At 43.6% G+C, this 21071-nt stretch overlaps 1 protein-coding gene across 3 annotated transcripts in view; it reads left to right on the top strand.

Annotated features, from left to right (window-relative positions):
• Window positions 1–21071, top strand: part of MYH9 (myosin heavy chain 9) — a 428796-nt gene that overhangs the window by 194859 nt on the left and 212866 nt on the right. For all 3 annotated transcript variants that reach the window (XM_040407416.1, XM_040407417.1, XM_040407418.1), the window contains 5 exons: window positions 9272–9432; window positions 11558–11666; window positions 12318–12449; window positions 15696–15902; window positions 16877–17014. In XM_040407416.1, the coding sequence (XP_040263350.1) occupies window positions 9272–9432; window positions 11558–11666; window positions 12318–12449; window positions 15696–15902; window positions 16877–17014 (747 nt within the window). The remainder of the gene's footprint in view (window positions 1–9271; window positions 9433–11557; window positions 11667–12317; window positions 12450–15695; window positions 15903–16876; window positions 17015–21071) is intronic.

Here is a 21071-nt window from a genome sequence, read left to right as displayed (position 1 = left end):
CAGACAGTACAAACACCCCACAAATGACCCCATTTCGGAAAGTACACACCCTAAGGTATTCGCTGATGGGCATAGTGAGTTCATAGAACTTTTTATTTTTTGTCACAAGTTAGCGGAAAATGATGATTTCTTTTTTTTTTTCTTACAAAGTCTCATATTCCACTAACTTGTGACAAAAAATAAAAAGTTCTATGAACTCACTATGCCCATCAGCGAATACCTTGGGGTCTCTTCTTTCCAAAATGGGGTCACTTGTGGGGTAGTTATACTGCCCTGGCATTCTAGGGGCCCAAATGTGTGGTAAGGAGTTTGAAATCAAATTCTGTAAAAAATGACCTGTGAAATCCGAAAGGTGCTCTTTGGAATTTGGGCCCCTTTGCCCACCTAGGCTGCAAAAAAGTGTCACACATCTGGTATCTCCGTACTCAGGAGAAGGTGGGGAATGTGTTTTGGGGTGTCATTTTACATATACCCATGCTGGGTGAGAGAAATATCTTGGCAAAAGACAACTTTTCCCATTTTTTTTTTTTATACAAAGTTGGCATTTGACCAAGATATTTATCTCACCCAGCATGGGTATATGTAAAAAGACACCCCAAAACACATTCCCCAACTTCTCCTGAGTACGGAGATACCAGATGTGTGACACTTTTTTGCAGCCTAGGTGGGCAAAGGGGCCCACATTCCAAAGAGCACCTTTCGGATTTCACAGGTCATTTTTTACAGAATTTGATTTCAAACTCCTTACCACACATTTGGGCCCCTAGAATGCCAGGGCAGTATAACTACCCCACAAGTGACCCCATTTTGGAAAGAAGAGACCCCAAGGTATTCGCTGATGGGCATAGTGAGTTCATGGAAGTTTTTATTTTTTTTCACAAGTTAGTGGAATATGAGACTTTGTATGAAAAAAAAAATAAAAAAAAAAATCATCATTTTCCATTAACTTGTGACAAAAAATAAAAAATTCTAGGAACTTGCCATGCCCCTCACGGAATACCTTGGGGTGTCTTCTTTCCAAAATGGGGTCACTTGCGGGGTAGTTATACTGCCCTGGCATTTTCCAGGGGCCCTAATGTGTGGTAAGTGGGTAAATGACCTGTGAAATCCGAAAGGTGCTCTTTGGAATGTGGGCCCCTTTGCCCACCTAGGCTGCAAAAAAGTGTCACACATCTGGTATCTCCGTACTCAGGAGAAGGTGGGGAATGTGTTTTGTGGTGTCATTTTACATATACCCATGCTGGGTGAGAGAAATATCTTGGCAAAAGACAACTTTTCCCATTTTTTTTTTATACAAAGTTGGCATTTGACCAAGATATTTATCTCACCCAGCATGGGTATATGTAAAGAGACACCCCAAAACACATTCCTCAACTTCTCCTGAGTACGGAGATACCAGATGTGTGACACTTTTTTGCAGCCTAGGTGGGCAAAGGGGCCCAAATTCCTTTTAGGAGGGCATTTTTAGACATTTGGATACCAGACTTCTTCTCACGCTTTGGGGCCCCTAAAATGCCAGGGCAGTATAAATACCCCACATGTGACCCCATTTTGGAAAGAAGACACCCCAAGGTATTCAATGAGGGGCATGGCGAGTTCATTGAAAAAAAAAAATTTTTGGCACAAGTTAGCGGAAATTGATTTTTTTGATTTTGTTCTCACAAAGTCTCCCTTTCCGCTAACTTGGGACAAAAATTTCAATCTTTCATGGACTCAATATGCCCCTCAGCGAATACCTTGGGGTGTCTTCTTTCCAAAATGGTGTTATTTGTGGGGTGTTTGTACTGCCCTGGCATTTGAGGGTCTCCGCAATCATTACATGTATGCCCAGCATTAGGAGTTTCTGCTATTCTCCTTATATTGAGCATACGGGTAATGAGATTTTTTTTTTTCGTTCAGCCTCTGGGCTGAAAGAAAAAAATGAACGGCACAGATTTCTTCATTCGCATCGATCAATGTGGATGAAAAAATCTCTGCCAAAAAAAGAAAAAGGAGGGGAAAGGCGTCTGCCAGGACATAGGAGCTCCGCCCAACATCCATACCCACTTCAGCTCGTATGCCCTGGCAAACCAGATTTCTCCATTCACATCAATCGATGTGGATGAATAAATCATTGCCGGGATTTTTTTTTTTATATATACAAAGTGTTTGCCAAAGTATATGAACACCGCCACCTCCTCAGCTCATATGCCTCGGCAAACGTATCTTTTACTGCAGAGGAGAAATCTCGTCTTGCAGCGCCGCATACACCGACTTGCGTGTAATCTGACAGCAGCGCAATGCTTCTGTCCGAATGCACATCAGTGCTGCAGCTAGTCGATCGGTTGGTCCACCTGAAAGGTAAAAAAAACAAAACAAAAAAGAAAAAACCAGGCCGCAAAGCAATAACTTTATTAACTGTTGAACAGAACATAGAAACTTTTTTTTTAACTTTTTTACTTACCGGTATTTTTTTTTGTTTAGTTTTTTTTTACCTTTATAGAACAAACCTCTCCTTCCCCATGGGACAATGTGCAAAGCGCAAATCGCCCAAAGATGTGGCGAAGTACGTTATGCACTTTATCCCAGGTGAAAGGAGAGGTTTGCAGCAGCTGTGAGTGAATGGGCCCTAATAGCCCTGTGTGCCTGTCCTGGTGAGATGTGATCCCTATGCTAGGTGTACCTGTGTGTGGTACTTCCGGAAACACTCTCCATAGCATAGGGCAGGGTGGTCAGCACAGTCAGGACAGAAATAGCGGGTGTCACGCCTTATTCCACTCCTGCTACAGACACGACATCTTTTTCGGGGTGACGGTTGGGTTGAGGTACCAGGAACGACACTGGGGAAATGTCGCTCGTGTAGACGGCTAACTACACTGGTGGATGGGGCCACGGAACCTCCTGGGTAAAGGAGGTTCTCGATGATCTCTTCCTGGAATTTGAGGAAGGATCCTGTTCTCCCAGCCTTACTGTAGAGAACAAAACTATTGTACAGCGCCAATTGAATCAAATATACAGACACCTTCTTATACCAGCGTCTGGTTCTGCGGGAAACTAAATACGGAGACAACATCTGGTCATTGAAGTCCACCCCTCCCATGAGCGCATTATAGTCGTGGACACAGAGGGGCTTTTCAATGACACGGGTTGCTCGCTCAATTTGGATTGTCGTGTCTGCGTGAATGGAGGAGAGCATGTAAACGTCACGCTTGTCTCTCCATTTCACTGCGAGCAGTTCTTCGTTACACAAGGCAGCCCTCTCCCCCCTTGCAAGACGGGTGGTTACAAGCCGTTGGGGTAAGCCCACGCGACTAGTTCGCGCGGTGCCACAGGCGCAAATCCGTTCTAGAAACAAATGCCTAAAGAGGGCCACACTTGTGTAGAAATTGTCCACATAAAGATGGTATCCCTTGCCGAATAAGGGTGACACGAAGTCCCAGACTGTCTTCCCACTGCTCCCCAGGTAGTCAGGGCAACCGACCGGCTCCAGGGTCTGATCTTTTCCCTCATAGATCCGAAATTTGTGGGTATAGCCTGTGGCCCTTTCACAGAGCTTATACAATTTTACCCCATACCGGGCACGCTTGCTTGGGATGTATTGTTTGAAGCCAAGGCGCCCGGTAAAATGTATTAGGGACTCGTCTACGCAGATGTTTTGCTCAGGGGTATACAAATCTGCAAATTTCAGGTTGAAATGGTCTATGAGGGGCCGAATTTTGTGGAGCCGGTCAAAAGCAGGGTGGCCTCTGGGACGGGAGGTGGTGTTGTCGCTAAAATGCAGAAAACGGAGGATGGTCTCAAATCGTGTCCTGGACATAGCAGCAGAGAACATGGGCATGTGATGAATTGGGTGCGTTGACCAATATGACCGCAATTCATGCTATTTTGTCAGGCCCATGTTGAGGAGAAGGCCCAAAAAAATTTTAAGTTCGGAAACTTGGACTGGTTTCCACCGGAAAGGCTGGGCATAATAGCTTCCCGGGTTTGCGGTTATAAATTGTGTGGCATACTGGTTGGTCTCTGCCACGACTAAGTCCAAGAGCTCCGCAGTCAAGAACAGCTCAAAAAATCCCAGGGCCGAAGCGATTTGAGCCGTCTCAACCCGAACTCCAGACTGGGCGGTGAAAGGGGGAACTACTGGTGAGGCTGAAGTTGGAGACTGCCAATCAGGATTTGCCAGCACCTCAGGGACTCTAGGGGCTCTACGGGCCTGTCTGTGCGGTGGCTGCGACGGGGTAACTAGTGCACGTGCCACCGTACCAGCTTCAACTGCCCTTCTGGTGCTCGCTACTTCACCAGGTTGTACGGCAGTGCTGGTACTAGGTCCAGGAAGGGCTGCGCTGCTGGTGTATGCCTCACCACGTGATCCGGCAGCGACAGCCCCACTCTGCTGCTCTTGAAGCGGATCCTGCGTAACCTGTGGTCTAGCGACATGGGGCCGGGTACGCCTGGTGCTGCCAGGGACCTCCACCTCCTCGTCCGAACTTTGGGTCAGAGAGCCACTGCTTTCCACAGGTTCATATTCTGACCCGCTAGATTCGTCAGATGAGGGTTCCCACTCCTCATCCGACTGGGTCAGAATCCTGTAGGCCTCTTCAGAAGAATACCCCCTGTTTGACATTTTGGACTACTAAATTTAGGGGTATTCCCTGAGACTACCCAAGAAAAAAAGCAAACCTGTCTTACAAAGGGGAGGCTAGCGAAGTACCGGAGGCCGCTGCGGTTGATAAAAAATATCAAAACTGATTTTTTTATCGCCGCAGTGCGTGTAAAATGAATGTGCAGTGATCAAAAAAAAATATATTTTTTGTCACTGCGGTGGGGCGGGCGTGGGTGAACGCACGTGTGGGCGACCGATCAGGCCTGATCGGGCAAACACTGCGTTTTGGGTGGAGGGCGAGCTAAGGTGACACTAATACAATTATAGATCTGACCGTGATCAGTTTTGATCACTTACAGATACTATAAAAGTACAAATGCTGATTAGCGATACGCTAAACAGCGAATAAAAGTGACTGCGGTGCGGTGGGGTGGGCGCTAACTGACGCTAACTACCTAACCAAGGGGCCTAAACTAACAGCCAATACCAGTGAAAAAAAAAGTGACAGTTTACACTGATCACTTTTCCTTTCACTAGTGATTGACAGGGGCGATCAAAGGGGTGATCAAAGGGTTAATTGGGGTGCAGGTGGGTGATCTGGGGCTAAGGTGTAGTGTTGGTGTACTCACAGTTCAGTCTGCTCCTGTGCTGGATCCAACCGACGAAAAGGACCAGCACAGGAGCAGACAAGCCATATAACAGATCATATTTACTAATATGATCTGTTATATGACTTTGGATTGGATTTTTTGAAAATTGCCAGCCTGCCAGCCAATGATCGTTGCTGGCAGGCTGGTGACGAAATACTTTTTTTAATTTTGCCGGCCCGCGATGCGCATGCGCTGGCCGGCTTTGAGCGAAATCTCGCGTCTCGCGAGATGACGCGTATATGCGTGACTCTGTGCAGCGCTGCCACCTCCGGAACGCAATCCTGCGTTAGGCGGTCCGGAGGTGGTTAAAATCCTTTTATAACGACTATTCCCTACATAGGGATCTTACCTTTTGGCTGTGGCTTATTTTCCTTAAAAAACGATCTTTTAAAATATGCTAATCACTTCACTACCTGCAAGTAGGGAGTCTACTTGCTGGTAGCCGCCGCAAAAAACCGCCCCCTCCTCCAGTTGATTGACAGGGCCAGCGAGCGCTCTCCTCCTCCGGCTGGCCCTGTCAGTATTTCAAATCCCGCGCCTGTCTTCATTCGGCGCAGGCACCCTGAGAAGGAGGCTCGCCTCCTCAGCACTCCCTCAGTGCGCCTGCGCCGATGAAGTCTTCTCTTTCGGTGACGTCATCGGCGCAGGCGCACCTTGTTGAAGCTCCTGGCTGACGCCTTGGGTGGCAGCCTAGGCGAAAGCTGGGAGCGTAGATGGGCGTACAAGTGCCCCAGGATTGGTGACCCTGGGGTGCTGGACCTCACTGGGGGTGGAATCCCACTGAGATGGCACAGCACTTTCTTTCTCACAATTTTAGCCCACACCTCTCTTTGCTCGGCTTCGGCCTTGACAAGACGAGGAATTTTTATAATTCCGGTCGAATGTCTGGGCCGTAATGGCACACACTCACTTTATTTTTTGTGTTCACTGTGTGCACTTTACATGTTTGTCACTAGGATTTTAAGGGTTTACAGCGCCCTTACGGGTACCCCCTCCTTGAGGTCTGGGGGGGGGGGGGGGGGGGGGGGGGGGGGGTGGTGTGTGTGGCCATATTGGTTCCTTACCCCCCTGCCAAACCCCGTGGGCTCTCCCTCTGGGGAGAATCCAGACCTTGTTGAAGCTCCTGGCTGATGCCTTGGGTGGCAGCCTAGGCAAAAGCCGGGAGCATAGATGGGCATACCCTTGGCTCCGGCTGAGGGTTGCCGTTTGTCCCAGTCCCTTGCAGGAGCTTCGCCCCCGGAGAGATAGGGAATGGTTTGTGGGGGGCCCTTCTCTTATGGAGAGGGCCTGCGATAGACCGCGACCTAGTGCACGCAAAACCAGCCGTTCGCCGGAGCATGCGCAGTAGTTAAAGCGATGTCGTGCCAACAATGGGCATCGCAGTGCGCATGCTCCGGCCCGGCGAGGCAGTGCAGTCGCGGGATCTCGGCCGGACCTTAGGATGACACAAGGGAATAGGAGGCCGGGCATATGCAGAGGCTGGGGCGGGGGAACAATGAAAAAAGGCAGGGCAACCTGGGCACCAACACAGTGAACGCTGCCCCTGGGCACTTGCAAGTGCTCATTTGCATATCAACCAAAGTTTCGTTTTTCCAGCTTCTGCAAGTCTAAAGACAAAGACAAAGATACCATAACATTCATGTATAGGTGAGCTATAGGGCAATGTAAGCACTGTATATGGCCATATGGAGGTGACACTCCCTTTTAAGTTCTTGTTTCGGATAAAACTGGTAGACAATGCTAATCTTATATATTTTTCTTCTTATTTTTTTTATGCCTCCTACGCCCCACGGGTTTCTCCTGCTCAGTATGCTAATACTGGGCATTGGAACGAAGAGGAGCAGACGGCAGGGTTTCTCAATGGGCGTCCCCTTCTTCCTTGCTGTAGCGCTGTCCAATCTCAGAGCGTCACAGCCAGGGAGTAAAAACCTCCCTGGCTGTGGTTCTACAGCCAGGGGAAGAAGACTCGCATTGAGAAACCCTGGCGTCTCCTCCTCCCTGTTCTGATGCTCAGTATTGGCATATTGAGCGGGAGAAATCCGGCAGGGCGTACGAGGCTACGAGGCATATTTTAAAAAATCAAGCAGGCTGGCAGCATCAGCGGGTACCCCACAAGAACAGGTATATATCTCCCTTAATAAAATCGCATGAAAGGTCCTCTTTAATGTGTTGCATAGAAAACTCATGTGAAGAGTACATTATTGCATAAAATCAAGGTTATTGCATAACATACGAAAAATATGAATAGCATTGGTAGTTTTTTACTTAGTGAGACTTTAACAAGGGCAGCAGGGAGTTATATTGTGCAAAACTATCAAAAGTAAGGGGGGGGGGCTATATCCTTGTTATGTAAAATCTATTTCTAAGACCTAAAGTATCAACCAACAAAGGGATCAAGTCTCTTGTGTTCTTGCAGTCACCTGGTCTTCCCATATTGGGTGTTGTGTGTTGATTTGTGTATAATGTTATTACAACAGTCAGTCACATTATTATGATAACTACCTACTTTTGAGATCGGCAGCATGTAGCTCATGGAGGGAGTTGTCATGAGCTGGCTTGGTGGGTATAATAAGGCTAGTTTGACACAAGCATGAACATCGTCCAACAGGCTGTTCCAGCAGAGGAGCACCCTGCCAGAGTTCATTGCCTCTGGCATAGCTGGAAACTGCCGGAGCACTGCCAGACCCCATTGACTATAATTGTACTCGGCAGGGATCCAGCATGTTTCTGGCATTGGTGCAGAGATTTGTCCGGACAAGGACGCCTGCATGCACTCATGCTGGAAACAGGCTGGATCCCTGTTGAGTCCTATTGTGAACTCTGGCAGGCTATTCCCCTGCCAGAACATCCTGCTGGATGATTTTGGTGCTAGTGTGAAAATCTAAGGTGTGCGATAAGCAATCTTTACACACCTCCCTTGTTACGGTCATGGGGAGAAAAAGTGGAAATTTATCAGACTTTTAAAAAAAATAATTATTGACTTTTGGGCCAATGATGGCAGGATTTCTGAAACTGCAGTTTGTGAATTGTGTGTTGCTGGGGTGCAAGTGTATCGTGAGTGGACTAATGGTACCATTGCAAATAAGCGATGTAGAAACTGCAGAGCACCACGTACCATTAATGTGATAAGTGAACGTCTGCTACAAAGGTGCTCGAGGACAGACCAGCACACTGCAGTGGAGCAGCACACTACCAAAATGAACTGGGGGGCTACTAGGTTTGTCTCTAACAGAAGCGTTCAGCAAACCCTACCGCATATTGCGCTATGAAGCAGACAGATGGTCACTGCTCGTCTGCTAACAAAGTTGCATAAGCACAAAAGGCTTACATTTTTGCAGCAGTATTGGATCTTCATTGATTGGCAAAGATTGGTAAAGGGCTGCATTCCCTAATGACCTAATGAGTCATGTTTTCTGCTTCAGACGTTAGCATGTCAGGCTAAAAAATACCATAGAACAAACATCCTTCAGCCATTGCTGGAAGAACACAAGCTGGTGGTGACAACTTTATGGTCTGGGGTATGCTTTTTGTTTTTTGTTTTTTTCCTACTCATCCATGTGTAAGGCACTCGCCGGATTTGGGTATGAATCAATTCTTGCTGATCATTTACACCCATGCATGCTGATTGTCTTGCCCAGGGAAGACCATGTGACATGTCGCAAAGCTGTCTGTAATGTCTGACATTGGTTGAAACAGACCTTTAAGTACTACCTGACTCCCTAATTCCCTAGACTTGAACCCAATTGTTCATCTGTGGGACCAGCTCAATTGTTGTAAAGTCTATGGATCCTCCAGAAGCTGTGGGATGCAATGCGGTCGGCATTGCTCCAGATACCGATGACCATCTACCAGTACCTTATTTGAGTCACTCCCAGCACAGGTAACCAAATATGCATGCTGGGAGTTGGAGTTTAGAAACGGCAGGGGTTCCAGAGGTTGTTGAGCCATGGTTTCTGCCACTAGCCAGACCCACAAGTGTTAATGGTAACCTTTCTTTAGTACAGCTGCAGAAAGTTGCAACCTAATTTTGATTGTTTTGCAGATAAAAGCCTTGGAGCTAGATTCCAACCTTTACCGTATTGGTCAAAGCAAAGTGTTTTTCAGAGCTGGCGTACTTGCTCATTTAGAAGAAGAACGTGATCTAAAAATTACAGATGTGATTATTGGTTTCCAAGCCTGGTGCAGAGGTTACATTGCAAGAAAGTAAGTGAAAGAATTAGATTAAATCCTGCAGTTATTGCATTGGCTGCTATGCCTAATAGGCAGATCACGTTAAAGCAATAATCTGCTTATTACAGGAAGGGTCAGAATGACAGAACACCTATATATGGATAACACAAGATACACTATTCATAATAGGTGATTGGCATATCTTATCTACTACCTCCTGCACAAGTTACTGAGTCCCTAGAAAACTCTCCCATGGAAATCAATGAGTTTCCTCCTTGTGTCCATTGGTTCTATATCATAGTAACAGTTTATAAGGCTGAACAAAAGACATGTGTCCATCCAGTTCAGCCTGTTATCCTGCAGGTTGATCCAGAGGAAGGCAAAAAACCTCTTGTGAGGTAGAAGCCAATTTTCCTCACTTTGGAGTCGGGAAGGATTTTCCCCTCCCCTAATCAGGCAATCAGAATAACCCATCCCTAGTAGCTATAGCTGTAATATTACACCCCAGAAATACATCCAGGCTCCTCTTGAACTCTTTAATGAACTCACCATGACCACCTCCTCAGGCAGTGAGTTCCATAGTCTCACTGCTCTTACCGTAAAGAATCCTTTTCTATATTTGTGTACAAACCTTCTTTCCTCCAGACGCAGAGGATGTCCTTCTTACAGTCCTGGGGATAAATAGATGATGGGAGAGATCTTTGTACTGACCCCTGATATATTTATACGTAGTTATTAGATCTCCCCTCAGTATTTTTTTCTAAAAGGAATAACCATAATTTTGATAATCTTTCATGGTACTGTAGTCCACCCATTCCTGTTATCACTTTAGTTGCTCTCCTCTGAACCCTCTCCAGCTCTGCTATGTCTGCCTTGTTCACAGGAGCCCAGAACTGTACACAGTACTCCATGTGTGGTCTGACTAGTGATTTGTAAAGTGGTAGGATTATGTTCTCATCACAGGTATCTATGCCCCTTTTGATGCAACCCATTATCCTATTGGCCTTGGCAGTAGCTGCCTGACACTGGTTTTTACTGCTTAGTTTGTGGTTCACCAAAATGCCTAGGTCCTTTTCCATGTCAGTGTTACCCAGTGTTTTACCATTTAGTATGTACGGGTGACTTGCATTATTCCTTCCCATGTGCATAACCTTACATTTTGTCATTGTTAAACCTCTTCTGCCCAAGCCTCCAATCTATCCAGATCCATCTGCAGCCGTATACTGTCGTCTTCCGTGTAAATTACTTTACACAGTTTAGTGTCATCTGCAAAAATTTATATTTTACTGTGCAAGCCTTCTAAAAGATCATTAATAAATATATTGAAGAGAATAGGGCCTAATACTGACCCTTGTGATACCTCCCAATGTCGGTTGGAAAACGGGGACACTATGTGTGGCGAGCTTTACGTGCCACGGCAAAAAAAATTCCCCCCCCACCCCGAAAACATAACTAAACACCTAATCCCACCCAGTCCTCTAAATACCCCCACATAGAAATTATTCCCCATTTATGCCCAGATATGTGCCCCCTCATAGTAGCTAGGGCCAGATATGTGACCCCTTTAAGTGTGGAGCACTGACTGGGGAGGAATGATGGAGCAGGGAGTCGACCGCTCTCTGCTTTATCATTACAGGCAGCTGTCTCTGCTTCCTATGGATGCAGGGACATCTGCCTAAGAGTGGGACATACCTCCCCCTTGCCAGGACCGGAGGACAGCCACTGAAATCCAGGACTGTCCCGCTGGAGCTGAGACGGTTGGGAGGTATGCCATTTCCCTTGGTGACTGCCGTAAAGCAGATGACTAAATCCCATTAACGGTTCAGGCAAGATGGCAAGCCCTATAGTCATGTTCAGGAAATAAAATATTTACAATCTAAGAGAAACATTATAAAAAAACGGGTTTCTGTTTAGGATAAAGTAGAGCCACTCTAGCAATATCGTGTACCCGATGCACTACATAGTTGAGTAGGTATATAGCCATTGCTGTCATATGGTTGCAGCTCAAGTGTGTGCCATGTAAAAAATAACTAAAAAAAGTTTCTACTTGGTATTTATTAAATACCAGTCTTTAATTATGCACAATAAGGTGTTTTAATAACCATCTCTTAATCTCTTAATGTGTGTACTGAGTTTTACCAAACCTGTTGATTTTCAGAGCATTTGCCAAACGTCAGCAGCAGCTTACTGCAATGAAAGTAATTCAAAGGAATTGTGCAGCTTACCTAAAACTAAGGAATTGGCAGTGGTGGCGTTTGTTCACAAAGGTGAGTATCTTGGTTTGTTTTTCTACTACTGCATTTGAGGTGGGCTTCTAGTGATTTTGCAGAAACACAGAAAATGCACATACAACGAAAGAATTCCACTGATGCACAGTGTTCCCTCAAGATGCAATGACCTCAGGATACAATATTTTCAACATACAATAGTGTTTCCTGGACTATAAGTTGAAACTAGACTCAACATACAATGCCTCAGACTGAGATCCAACCAATTAAGGCCACTTCTCTGGTAAAATGGCTGTATTAGATGATGGATATTCTTGACTGTTATTTGTTTTGCCTTGTTTTATGTGTCCTAGTGATCTGCTTAGGTTTCTTAAATATTCATTTTCTCCTATATTGGATGATATTTTGGGGCTTTGGAACCAATAACTCCACTTACAATGGTTTTAACATACAATGGTCGTCCTGGAACCATTTCATATTGTAACTTGAGGGTCCACTGTATCTGGGTGTAACAGATTCCCTGCTGTTCCCTGTTTGCAGTAGGACAAAGGTAGTTAGTTCCTGAACACTTTGTAAACTGCCTCAGATCCAAATGGAGATGGAGATCAACAAGGGAGAACACCTTATGTACACTGCTCCTAAATTTAGGTGTATGGTTTAAATATTTGGTATGTATGTTCTTGTGTCTAGGTTAAGCCTCTATTACAAGCAAACAGATTTGATGAGGAATTGCATGCAAAAGAAGTGGAACTTCAAAAAGTGAAAGAGCTTCAAACTGTATCTGAACAGAAAGTTTTAGAGATGGAACACTTCCAAATGCAGGTAAAGTTTGTAAAAATTTGCATCCATAAAGTAAAATATATTTAAGGATTTTCATAAAATGGCGAAATAAGAGTTTACATATTGTAATTAGAACTGTCATTTTTACAGATGTCATTGCACAGGTGAGAGAATCTCACTATAGGACTGACAGCAGAGCAAATTCATGTAGATGTCCAGTGACGTGACAACAGCTGTGGCAATGTAGCTTTATACAGAATGGGACCCCTTTCTTGGGACTAGTGATTCCCAGCAGTCACTACCTATCCTGTGGATAGATGAGAGAAGTGTTTATGAGCAACCCATTTAATCGAACATTCTTGCTGAAAGGCAATGTTATGTGTTTATATTAAACGTATTTAACCCCTTCAACCCCGGGCCTGTTTTCACCCTCCTGCCCAGGCCATTTTTTGCAAATCTGACATGTCACTTTATGTGGTGATAACTTTAAAACGCTTTTACTTATACAGGCCATTCTGAGATTATTTTCTCGTCACATATTGTACTTCATGACAGAAATAAGTAAAAAACAAACATTTTTATTAATAAAAAAAAAATACCAAATTTACCCAAAATTTTGAAAAATTTGCAAATTTGAACTTTTTTTATTTCTCTACTTTTATAATAGTAATACCTTCAAAAATAGTAGTTACTTTACATTCCCCATATGTCTACTTCATGTTTGGATTATTTTGAAAATTACATTTTATTTTTTGGGGACGTTAGAAGGCTTAGAAGTATGGAAGCAAATCTTGAAATCGGAAAATTTCCATAACCCACTTTTTAAGGACCAGTTCAGGTCTGAAGTCACTTTGTGAGGCTTACATAATAGAAACCACCCAAAAATTACCCCGTTTTAGAAACTACACCCCTCAAGGTATACAAAACTGATTTTACTAACTTACTTAACCCTTTAGGTGTTCCACAAGAATTGATGGAAAATGGAGATGAAATTTCTGAATTTCACTTTTTGGGCAGATTTTACATTTCAATCCTATTTTTTCCAGTAGCAAAGCAAGGGTTAACAGCCAAATAGAACAATATTTATTACACTGATTCTGCGGTTTACAGAAACACCCCACATATGATCGTAAACTGCTGTACGGGCACATGGCAGGGCGCAGAAGGGAAGGCACACCATATGGTTTTTGGAAGGCAAATTTAGCTGAACTGGTTTTTAGATGCCATGTCCCATTTGAAGCCCCCCTGATGCATCCCTACAGTAGAAACTCAAAAAAGTGACCACATTTTGGAAACTACGGGATAAGGTGCCAGTTTTATTGGTACTATTTTGGGGTACATATGATTTTTTTTTTTTTTATTGCTCTATATTAAGTTTTTTGTAAAACAAGGTAACAAAAAGATGTTTTGGCAGTTTTTTCAATAAATTTTTACTGCGTTTATCCGAAGGATTAGCTAATGTGACTTTTTTTTTTATAGAGCAGATCGTTACGCACGTGGCAATACCCAGTATGTCTACTTTTTCTTTAATTATCACACAATAGCATTTTTGAAACCAAAATAATGATTTTTTAGTGTCTGTCTGAGAGCCATAGATTTTTTTTTTTTTTAGACCGATTCTCTCAGGTAGGGTCTTATTTTTTTGCGGGATGAGGTGACTGTCTGGTACTATTTTGGGGGCATACACCTTTTTGATCACTTGCTGTTGCAATTTCTGTGATGTAATGTGACAAATTTTTATTTTTTTATTTTCTTTACGGTGTTCACCTGAGTGGTTAGGTCATGTGATATTTTTATAGAGCTGTTTGTTACGGACGTTGGCGATACCTAATATGTATACTTTTTTTTTTTTTTTTCTCACTTTAGCACAATAGCAGTTTTGACACAAAAAAATGATATTTTAGTGTCTATGTTCTGAGAGCTATAGTTTTTTTTTTTTTGGGCAATTGTCTTAGGTAGGGGCTCATTTTTTGCGGGATGAGGTGACTGTTTTATTGATACCATTTTGGGGGGCATACTCCTTTTTGATAGCTTGGTGTTGCACTTTTTGTGATGTAAGGTGACAAAAATTGCTTTTTTTTTTCTTACACTTTTTTTTACATTTTTTTTTAATGGTTATTGGACAGGGTGGATCATGTGATATATTTATATAGCCGGTCATTATGGACACGGCGATACCTAATGTGTGGGTTTTGTTTTTTTATTATAAAATAAGGGGAAAGGGGCGTGTTTTTTTTTTTTTTTTTTTTTTTTATTTTTTTATTTTTTCTTTATTTTAATTTTATTGAAAACACCTTTTTTTTTTTTTTACTTTGACATTCACTTTTGGGGGTCTGATCCCCTCTGCAATGCATTACAATACAACTGAGCCAGTGTCATACACTAACAGGTTGCCTAGGAGACCCAGCCTGAGGCTGGATCTCCTCGGCTCCCGTAGAAGGAAGTTCCTGATGCCGTGCAAGGCATTGGGCAGCCTCTGCATGGCATCAAGCTGCCTTGTGTCGCATCGGGTCCCCGCCACAGCAGCACGGGGACTCTATGCTCTCCCTCACCCGACACAAACCTCTTCTATGTTGCGGTCAGTGCGGACCGCGGCATAGAAGGGGTTAATCCGCCGGCATCGGCTTTTACAGCGATGCCGACGGATACAGCAGGGGCCCGGCTACCACGGACTGCCGGGCCCCTGCAGTGACCCCGCGCACCGCTCCTGTGCCCGCGCGATCACTATGACGTACTATTACGTCAAATTGCAGGAACTCAGTGGTTCCCATGACTTAACAGTACGTTAAAGGTCGGGAAGGGGTTAATGGGCGTCACTATTTGGTTTGTACATATCACTTTACTACAGTTATCTGCTTATAAGTACAGGCAGGATTAAAATGACAGATATAACATATATAAATACCATAGGATCCATCCTTCACAATGGGTAATAGTCAAAGCAGTTGACCTCTGTGCAGGTCAGAGCATGCCTAGAAAACTCCAATAGAAGTCAGTCCCCTCCTGTCCATGGTGGCTGCTGTAAAGCATATCTCTGAATGCTGTTAACAGCTCAGGGAAGATGGCTGCCCCATAATAATGTTCAGAAAATGGAATACAAAAATCTACAATCAGAAAATTGAAACAAATTAGAAAAATGTTATCTGTTTTTAACTGCCAGAAGTATTTAGTCTTTAAGTATTCCTATAATTGTTATAAACCAGGTAATTTTATGTTTTACCCTACAGTCTCGTTGTAAACTGAGTCTTGTATTTGTTAACTTTTAGCATTCATGTTTTCTGGCCTTAGCTTCAACAAGAGAAAATTCAGCTGCAGGAACAATTACAAGCCGAAACTGAGCTTTGTGCAGAAGCAGAAGAAATGAGAGCTCGTTTAGCAGCTAAAAAACAGGAATTGGAGGAAATCTTGCATGACTTGGAGTCTCGGGTAGAAGAGGAGGAGGAGCGATGCCAGATTCTGCACGCAGAAAAGAAGAAAATGCAGCAGAATATTGGGGTAAATTCAAGGCATAGTAACCTTATAGTCACTGTACTTTTGCCCAATTTAATTTAATAGAGTATGGTGTAAATGGCAAATTTCTAAATCATTAACCTTAAAAAAAAAAAAAAAAAAAAAAAACATGCCTGCATCCACCTGGAAAAAACTAAGGTCATGGCTACTAGGGTCTCGCTTCCACCTAATTTGCAGTCTACGCCCTCTTGTCAGGAAATACATTTTGAACAAAATAACTTGTGCCTTTCAAGGTAATCTCTTTTGGACAGGAACCTATGCTAAATGCTACCACTTTTGGTGCAAACTGGCCTCCATTAAATTTAGGTAATGGAGGTTCCACACACATGCTGAGCCTACTCTATATTTTGCCTATTCCGGTGCCAATTGGCCTCTAATACAGGGAGAGCAGGCTACAGCTTTTTACTTGCATTAATTAAAATCAGCCTGCAGGCCCCTGTACAGATAACTTCTGTAGGGATTATGGCACTATTTTAGGTTTTGGTATATTTTTGCTGAGTACTGTTGCATTGTTTGCCTTTGTATTTTCATACATTTCTAAAAAGGTAAACACAAGGTTATAGGGATGGATGGACTATGGTGAAAGTACCAGATTTCTGGCACCAGTTACACCAAAGAAACTGCTGTGCATGCTGTGTGCCAGATTTATTACTTTTTAAACAGGTTTTTGTGCCTCGCTGCACACTTTTCAGAAGGGCCATTTCGAAGTAGATAAAATGTGTTAAATTTGATGTTTTTCATGAATGTTGCAACATTCTGGTTTAAAGACAACTGAGCAAGGATGGCATAAAGATGAGAGGACCATGTCTAATAAATATGCACACATCTTTTGCTCTGTGTTAAATTGGCACATCTTCTGCTAGTGTGCTTTACATTTATGGCATCTTGATATTGGACTTCATTAATTTGCTGTCTTTACTTTTGAAAGAATTTGATTTAATGTCCTCTAACTTGTGTAGGAACTGGAGGAACAGTTAGAGGAGGAAGAAGCTGCCAGACAGAAGCTTCAGTTAGAAAAAGTCACCATTGAAGCAAAACTTAAGAAGATGGAAGAGGATGTAATTGTCCTAGAAGATCAGGCCAGCAAACTAAGCAAGGTGAAAATTTGAAACCAAATTGAGTACATTTTTAACTGTTTGGAAATACTTGTGTCAATATCTTAGCCTTAACATCTACTAGCTCAACGTCATGTTTTTGCAGCTGTTTTTAGGAAAGTACTTAATCCATATGTAGTGGAATTGCACTTGTTGGACATATTCAGGTTAATCTCAAGTGTTAGTGGGAGAGGTGATGCTGCCACTGATTTGACCAGCTACTGTTAACCCCTTCAGTACCGAGCCACTTCACCTTAAAATCTCACATTCGTCACTGTGTGCTAAAAACTTTTGGAATGCTTTTACTTATCCAAGCCATTCTGAGATTCTCATGACTCATTGTACTTTGACAGGGGTAAATTCCCCATATGTCTGCTTTTATGTTGGCATAATTTTTTTAAATATCATTTATTTTTTTAGTCTCTTAGAAGGCTTAGAATTTTAGAAGCCATTTTTAAAATTTTCAACAATTTTCAAAGCCACTTTTTTAAGCACCAATTCAGTAATAAAGCAATTTTGAGGGGCTTATGTAATGAAAATTGCCCATAAATGACCCCATTTTAGAAACTACACCCCTCAAATTATTCAAACTGATGTTACAAACTTTAACCCTTGAGGTGTTCCACAAGAATTAAAGGAAAATGAAGGTGAAATTACAATTTAATTTTTTTGGTAGATTTTTATAAAAAAAATTTCTTACAACACAGCAAGGGTTAACAGCAAATTAAACCTCAGTATAAATTACTCTGATTTTGTAGTTTACAGAACTACTACCCCATATGTGGTGGTAAACTCCTCTATGGGCACATGGCAATGGTCAGAAGGAATGGAGCGCCGTATGGATTTTGGAGGCAGATTTTTCTAGAATGGTTTTTAGGCACCATTTTGTATTTGAAGAGACCCTGATGTACCCCTACAGTGGAAACCCTCAAAAGTGACCCCATTTTTGGAAACTACACCCCTTAAAGAATATATTAAGGGGGGTACTGAGCACTTTGACCTCCTAAGCGTTTTATGGAACTTGGAAACACTTGGCTGTAAAAATGAAGTATCATTTCTTCCAATAAAATGTTGCTTTAGCCACAAATTTACATTTTCACAAGGGGTAACGGGAGAAAAAGCGCACCATAATTTGTTACCCATTTTCTACTGAATACGGCAACTCCCCATATGTAGTGGTAAACTGCTGTGGGAGCACATGGCAGGACTCAGAATGGAAGGCGTGCCATATGGATTTTGCAGCACAGATTTTGATGGATTGGTTTACATAAGACTTTTTGATCGCTTGGTATTACCCTTTCTTTTTTTTTTTTTATACAGCATTCACCTGAGGGGGTATATCATGTGATCTTTTTATAGAGCAGGTTGTTACAGACACAGCTATACATAATGACTTTTTTTGTTTTTTTTGTTTTACACAGTGAAAGCATTTTTGAACAGAATAAAATCTTGTTTTTGTGGTGCCATTTTCTGAATTATTCCTACCGCTAATTTGGTTTCCACTAATCCTATGACTGCACCAAAATGGAGGTTGCTCCCCTTGTTGCTCTAGGGACAGGAAACAAAGTTAAAAGGGCCCCTTCCCTTACACACCCCAGTGCTTTTTCAAATTACTACCAGGATGTGAGATAACAAACCCAACACCAAAATTATAGGGTTGGAGTTATGGTGCTGCCATCATGAAGGATTAGTGGAAACCGAATTAATGGTAGGAATAATTCCTTTTTCCACGGCATCCCCCTTCATGATGGCACCAAAAATGGAGCCATACCAGATAAGTAGCTCTAGGGAGGGACCACGGCCTGAAGGACCTTGCTTCCATAGGAACAGTCCTTGTTGGCCAACACGTCCAGTCTGTAATGACAGGAGAATGTGTGAAGGCTTGACCATGTAGCCGCCCTGCAGTTTTGATCTGGAGATGTGTCTGCTCTCAGGGCCCAGGAAGAAGAGACTGCTCTTGTGGAGTGTGCTTTTAATGCAAGAGGAGAATTCTTCCCTTCTGCCTTGTAAGCCTGTATGATGGCTGACTTGATCCACCTACCAACCGTGTCCTTTGAGGCCTTCTTGCCTCTATTCTTACCCCCATACTGAACAAAAAGGTTCTCATCTAACCTCCACTCAGCCGTAGCTTCTAGGTACCTGAGAGCTGTTCTAACATTGAGAGTGTGAAACGCCTGTTCTCTCATTTTTGGGGTTATGACAAAAAGAAGGTAAAATAATATCCTGGCTTTTATGAAAATAAGAAGACTCCTTAGGGAGAAAAGCTGGACGGTGTCTGAGAATAATCTTCTCATCTGAGACCCTAAAAAAAGTTCTCTAATAGAGCTTGGAATTCCCCTATTCTGCGGGCTGTAGAAACTGCAACTAAAAACGCCTTTTAATTTCTACTGCTGAAACCGGCTCAAAGGGACTTCTTGTTAGTCGAGATCCCAACTGGGCACAGAGGGCCTAGACCTAGGTTTAATAACACTGATACCTTTGACAAACCACTTCACTAGCTTATCCTCAGCTAGAGACACCCCAAGAAGCTTGACAGAGCTGACACCTGTACCTTGATGGTGTTATAACTAAGGCCCTTCTGCAGACCTTCCTGCAAGAAGTCCAAGATTGGGGGGGATATTAGGGTTGTCTGTCAAAGGGTCTATCCAGCAGCCAGGAATTAAACCTACGCCAGGCAGGGCTCCAGATGGCGACCAAAATGGTCGCCAATGCGACTTAGAATTTACAAATGGCGACAAGAATTTTTAGTCTTGTCGCCATTTGCGACTAGACCCGCCGCTGCAGCTCTGCAGTTGAATACAGTGGCGGGGCACAGGAGATGATAATTCTCTGCCCCGCAGCCGATGTTCTTAGCAGCGCAGAGAAGGAGTCTCTCCCTGCCTGCTGTGCTGCCGCTGCCAATAAGAAGAGAGACGGGAGGAGGAGGGGAGGGGCTGTGGCCACTGCGCCACCAATGAAGATAACTGACCTGTTAATACAAATACAGGAGGCGGGTGCTGGAATCAAATAGCCGGCACCCGACCTCTATGACAGGGAGCTGCGATCCGCTGCAGTTAACCCCTCAGGTGTGGTACCTGAGGGGTTAACTGCCGCTGATCGCAGCTCCCTGTCATAGAGGTCGGGTGCCAGCTATTTGATTCCAGCACCCGCCTCCTGTATTTGTATTAACAGGTACTGACCTGTTAATACAAATACAGGAGGCGGGTGCTGGAATCAAATATCTTCATTGGGGGCGCTGTGCGCCCCTCGTATAATAAACATTGGTGGCGCAGTGCGCCCCTCGTATAATAAACATTGGTGGCGCAGTGCGTCCCCCCCCCCCTCAACACCCCAGTATAATAAACATTGTTGGTGCAGTGCGCCCCCCCCCCCCCCCCAACACCCCAGTATAATAAACATTTAGTGGCGCAGTGCCAATGAGGGTTAAAAAAAAAAAAAAAAAATCTTTCTCTCCTCCTCCAATTGATCGCGTAGCTGCCGGTCTCCTGTTTTCTTCAGGACCTGTCAAAGGACCTGTGGTGACGTCACTAAGCTCATCACATGGTCCATTACCATGGTGATGTATCGTGTGATGTACCATGTGATGAGCACAGTGATGTTACCACAGGTCCTTTGACAGGTCCTGAAGATAGAACAGGAGACCATCAGCTACGCGATCAATTGGAGGAGGTGAATTCATTTTATTTATTTTTTAACCCTCAATTGACCTCCTACTAAGCATTATGTATTAAAGAATGCTATTATTTTCCCTTATAACCATGTTATAAGGGAAAATAACACAGTGAATAGACTTTCATCCTAGCAACAATGCGTGAAAATCACACCGCATCCGCACTTGCTTGCGGATGCTTGCGATTTTCATGCAGCCCCATTAATTTCTATAGGGCCTGCGTTGCGTGAAAAACGCACAACATAGAGCATGCTGCGATTTTCACGCAACGCAAAAGTGATGCGTGAAAATCACCACTCATGTGCACAGCCCCATAGAAGTGAATGGGTCCGGATTCAGTGCAGGTGCAATGCGTTCACCTCACGCATTGCACCCGCGCAGAAATCTTGC

This window comes from Bufo bufo, chromosome 9 (assembly GCF_905171765.1).
Source record: "Bufo bufo chromosome 9, aBufBuf1.1, whole genome shotgun sequence".
NCBI classification, from domain to species: Eukaryota; Metazoa; Chordata; class Amphibia; order Anura; family Bufonidae; genus Bufo; species Bufo bufo.
Note: the sequence above shows the minus strand (reverse complement) of the source record. Positions and strands in the feature narration are given on the sequence as shown.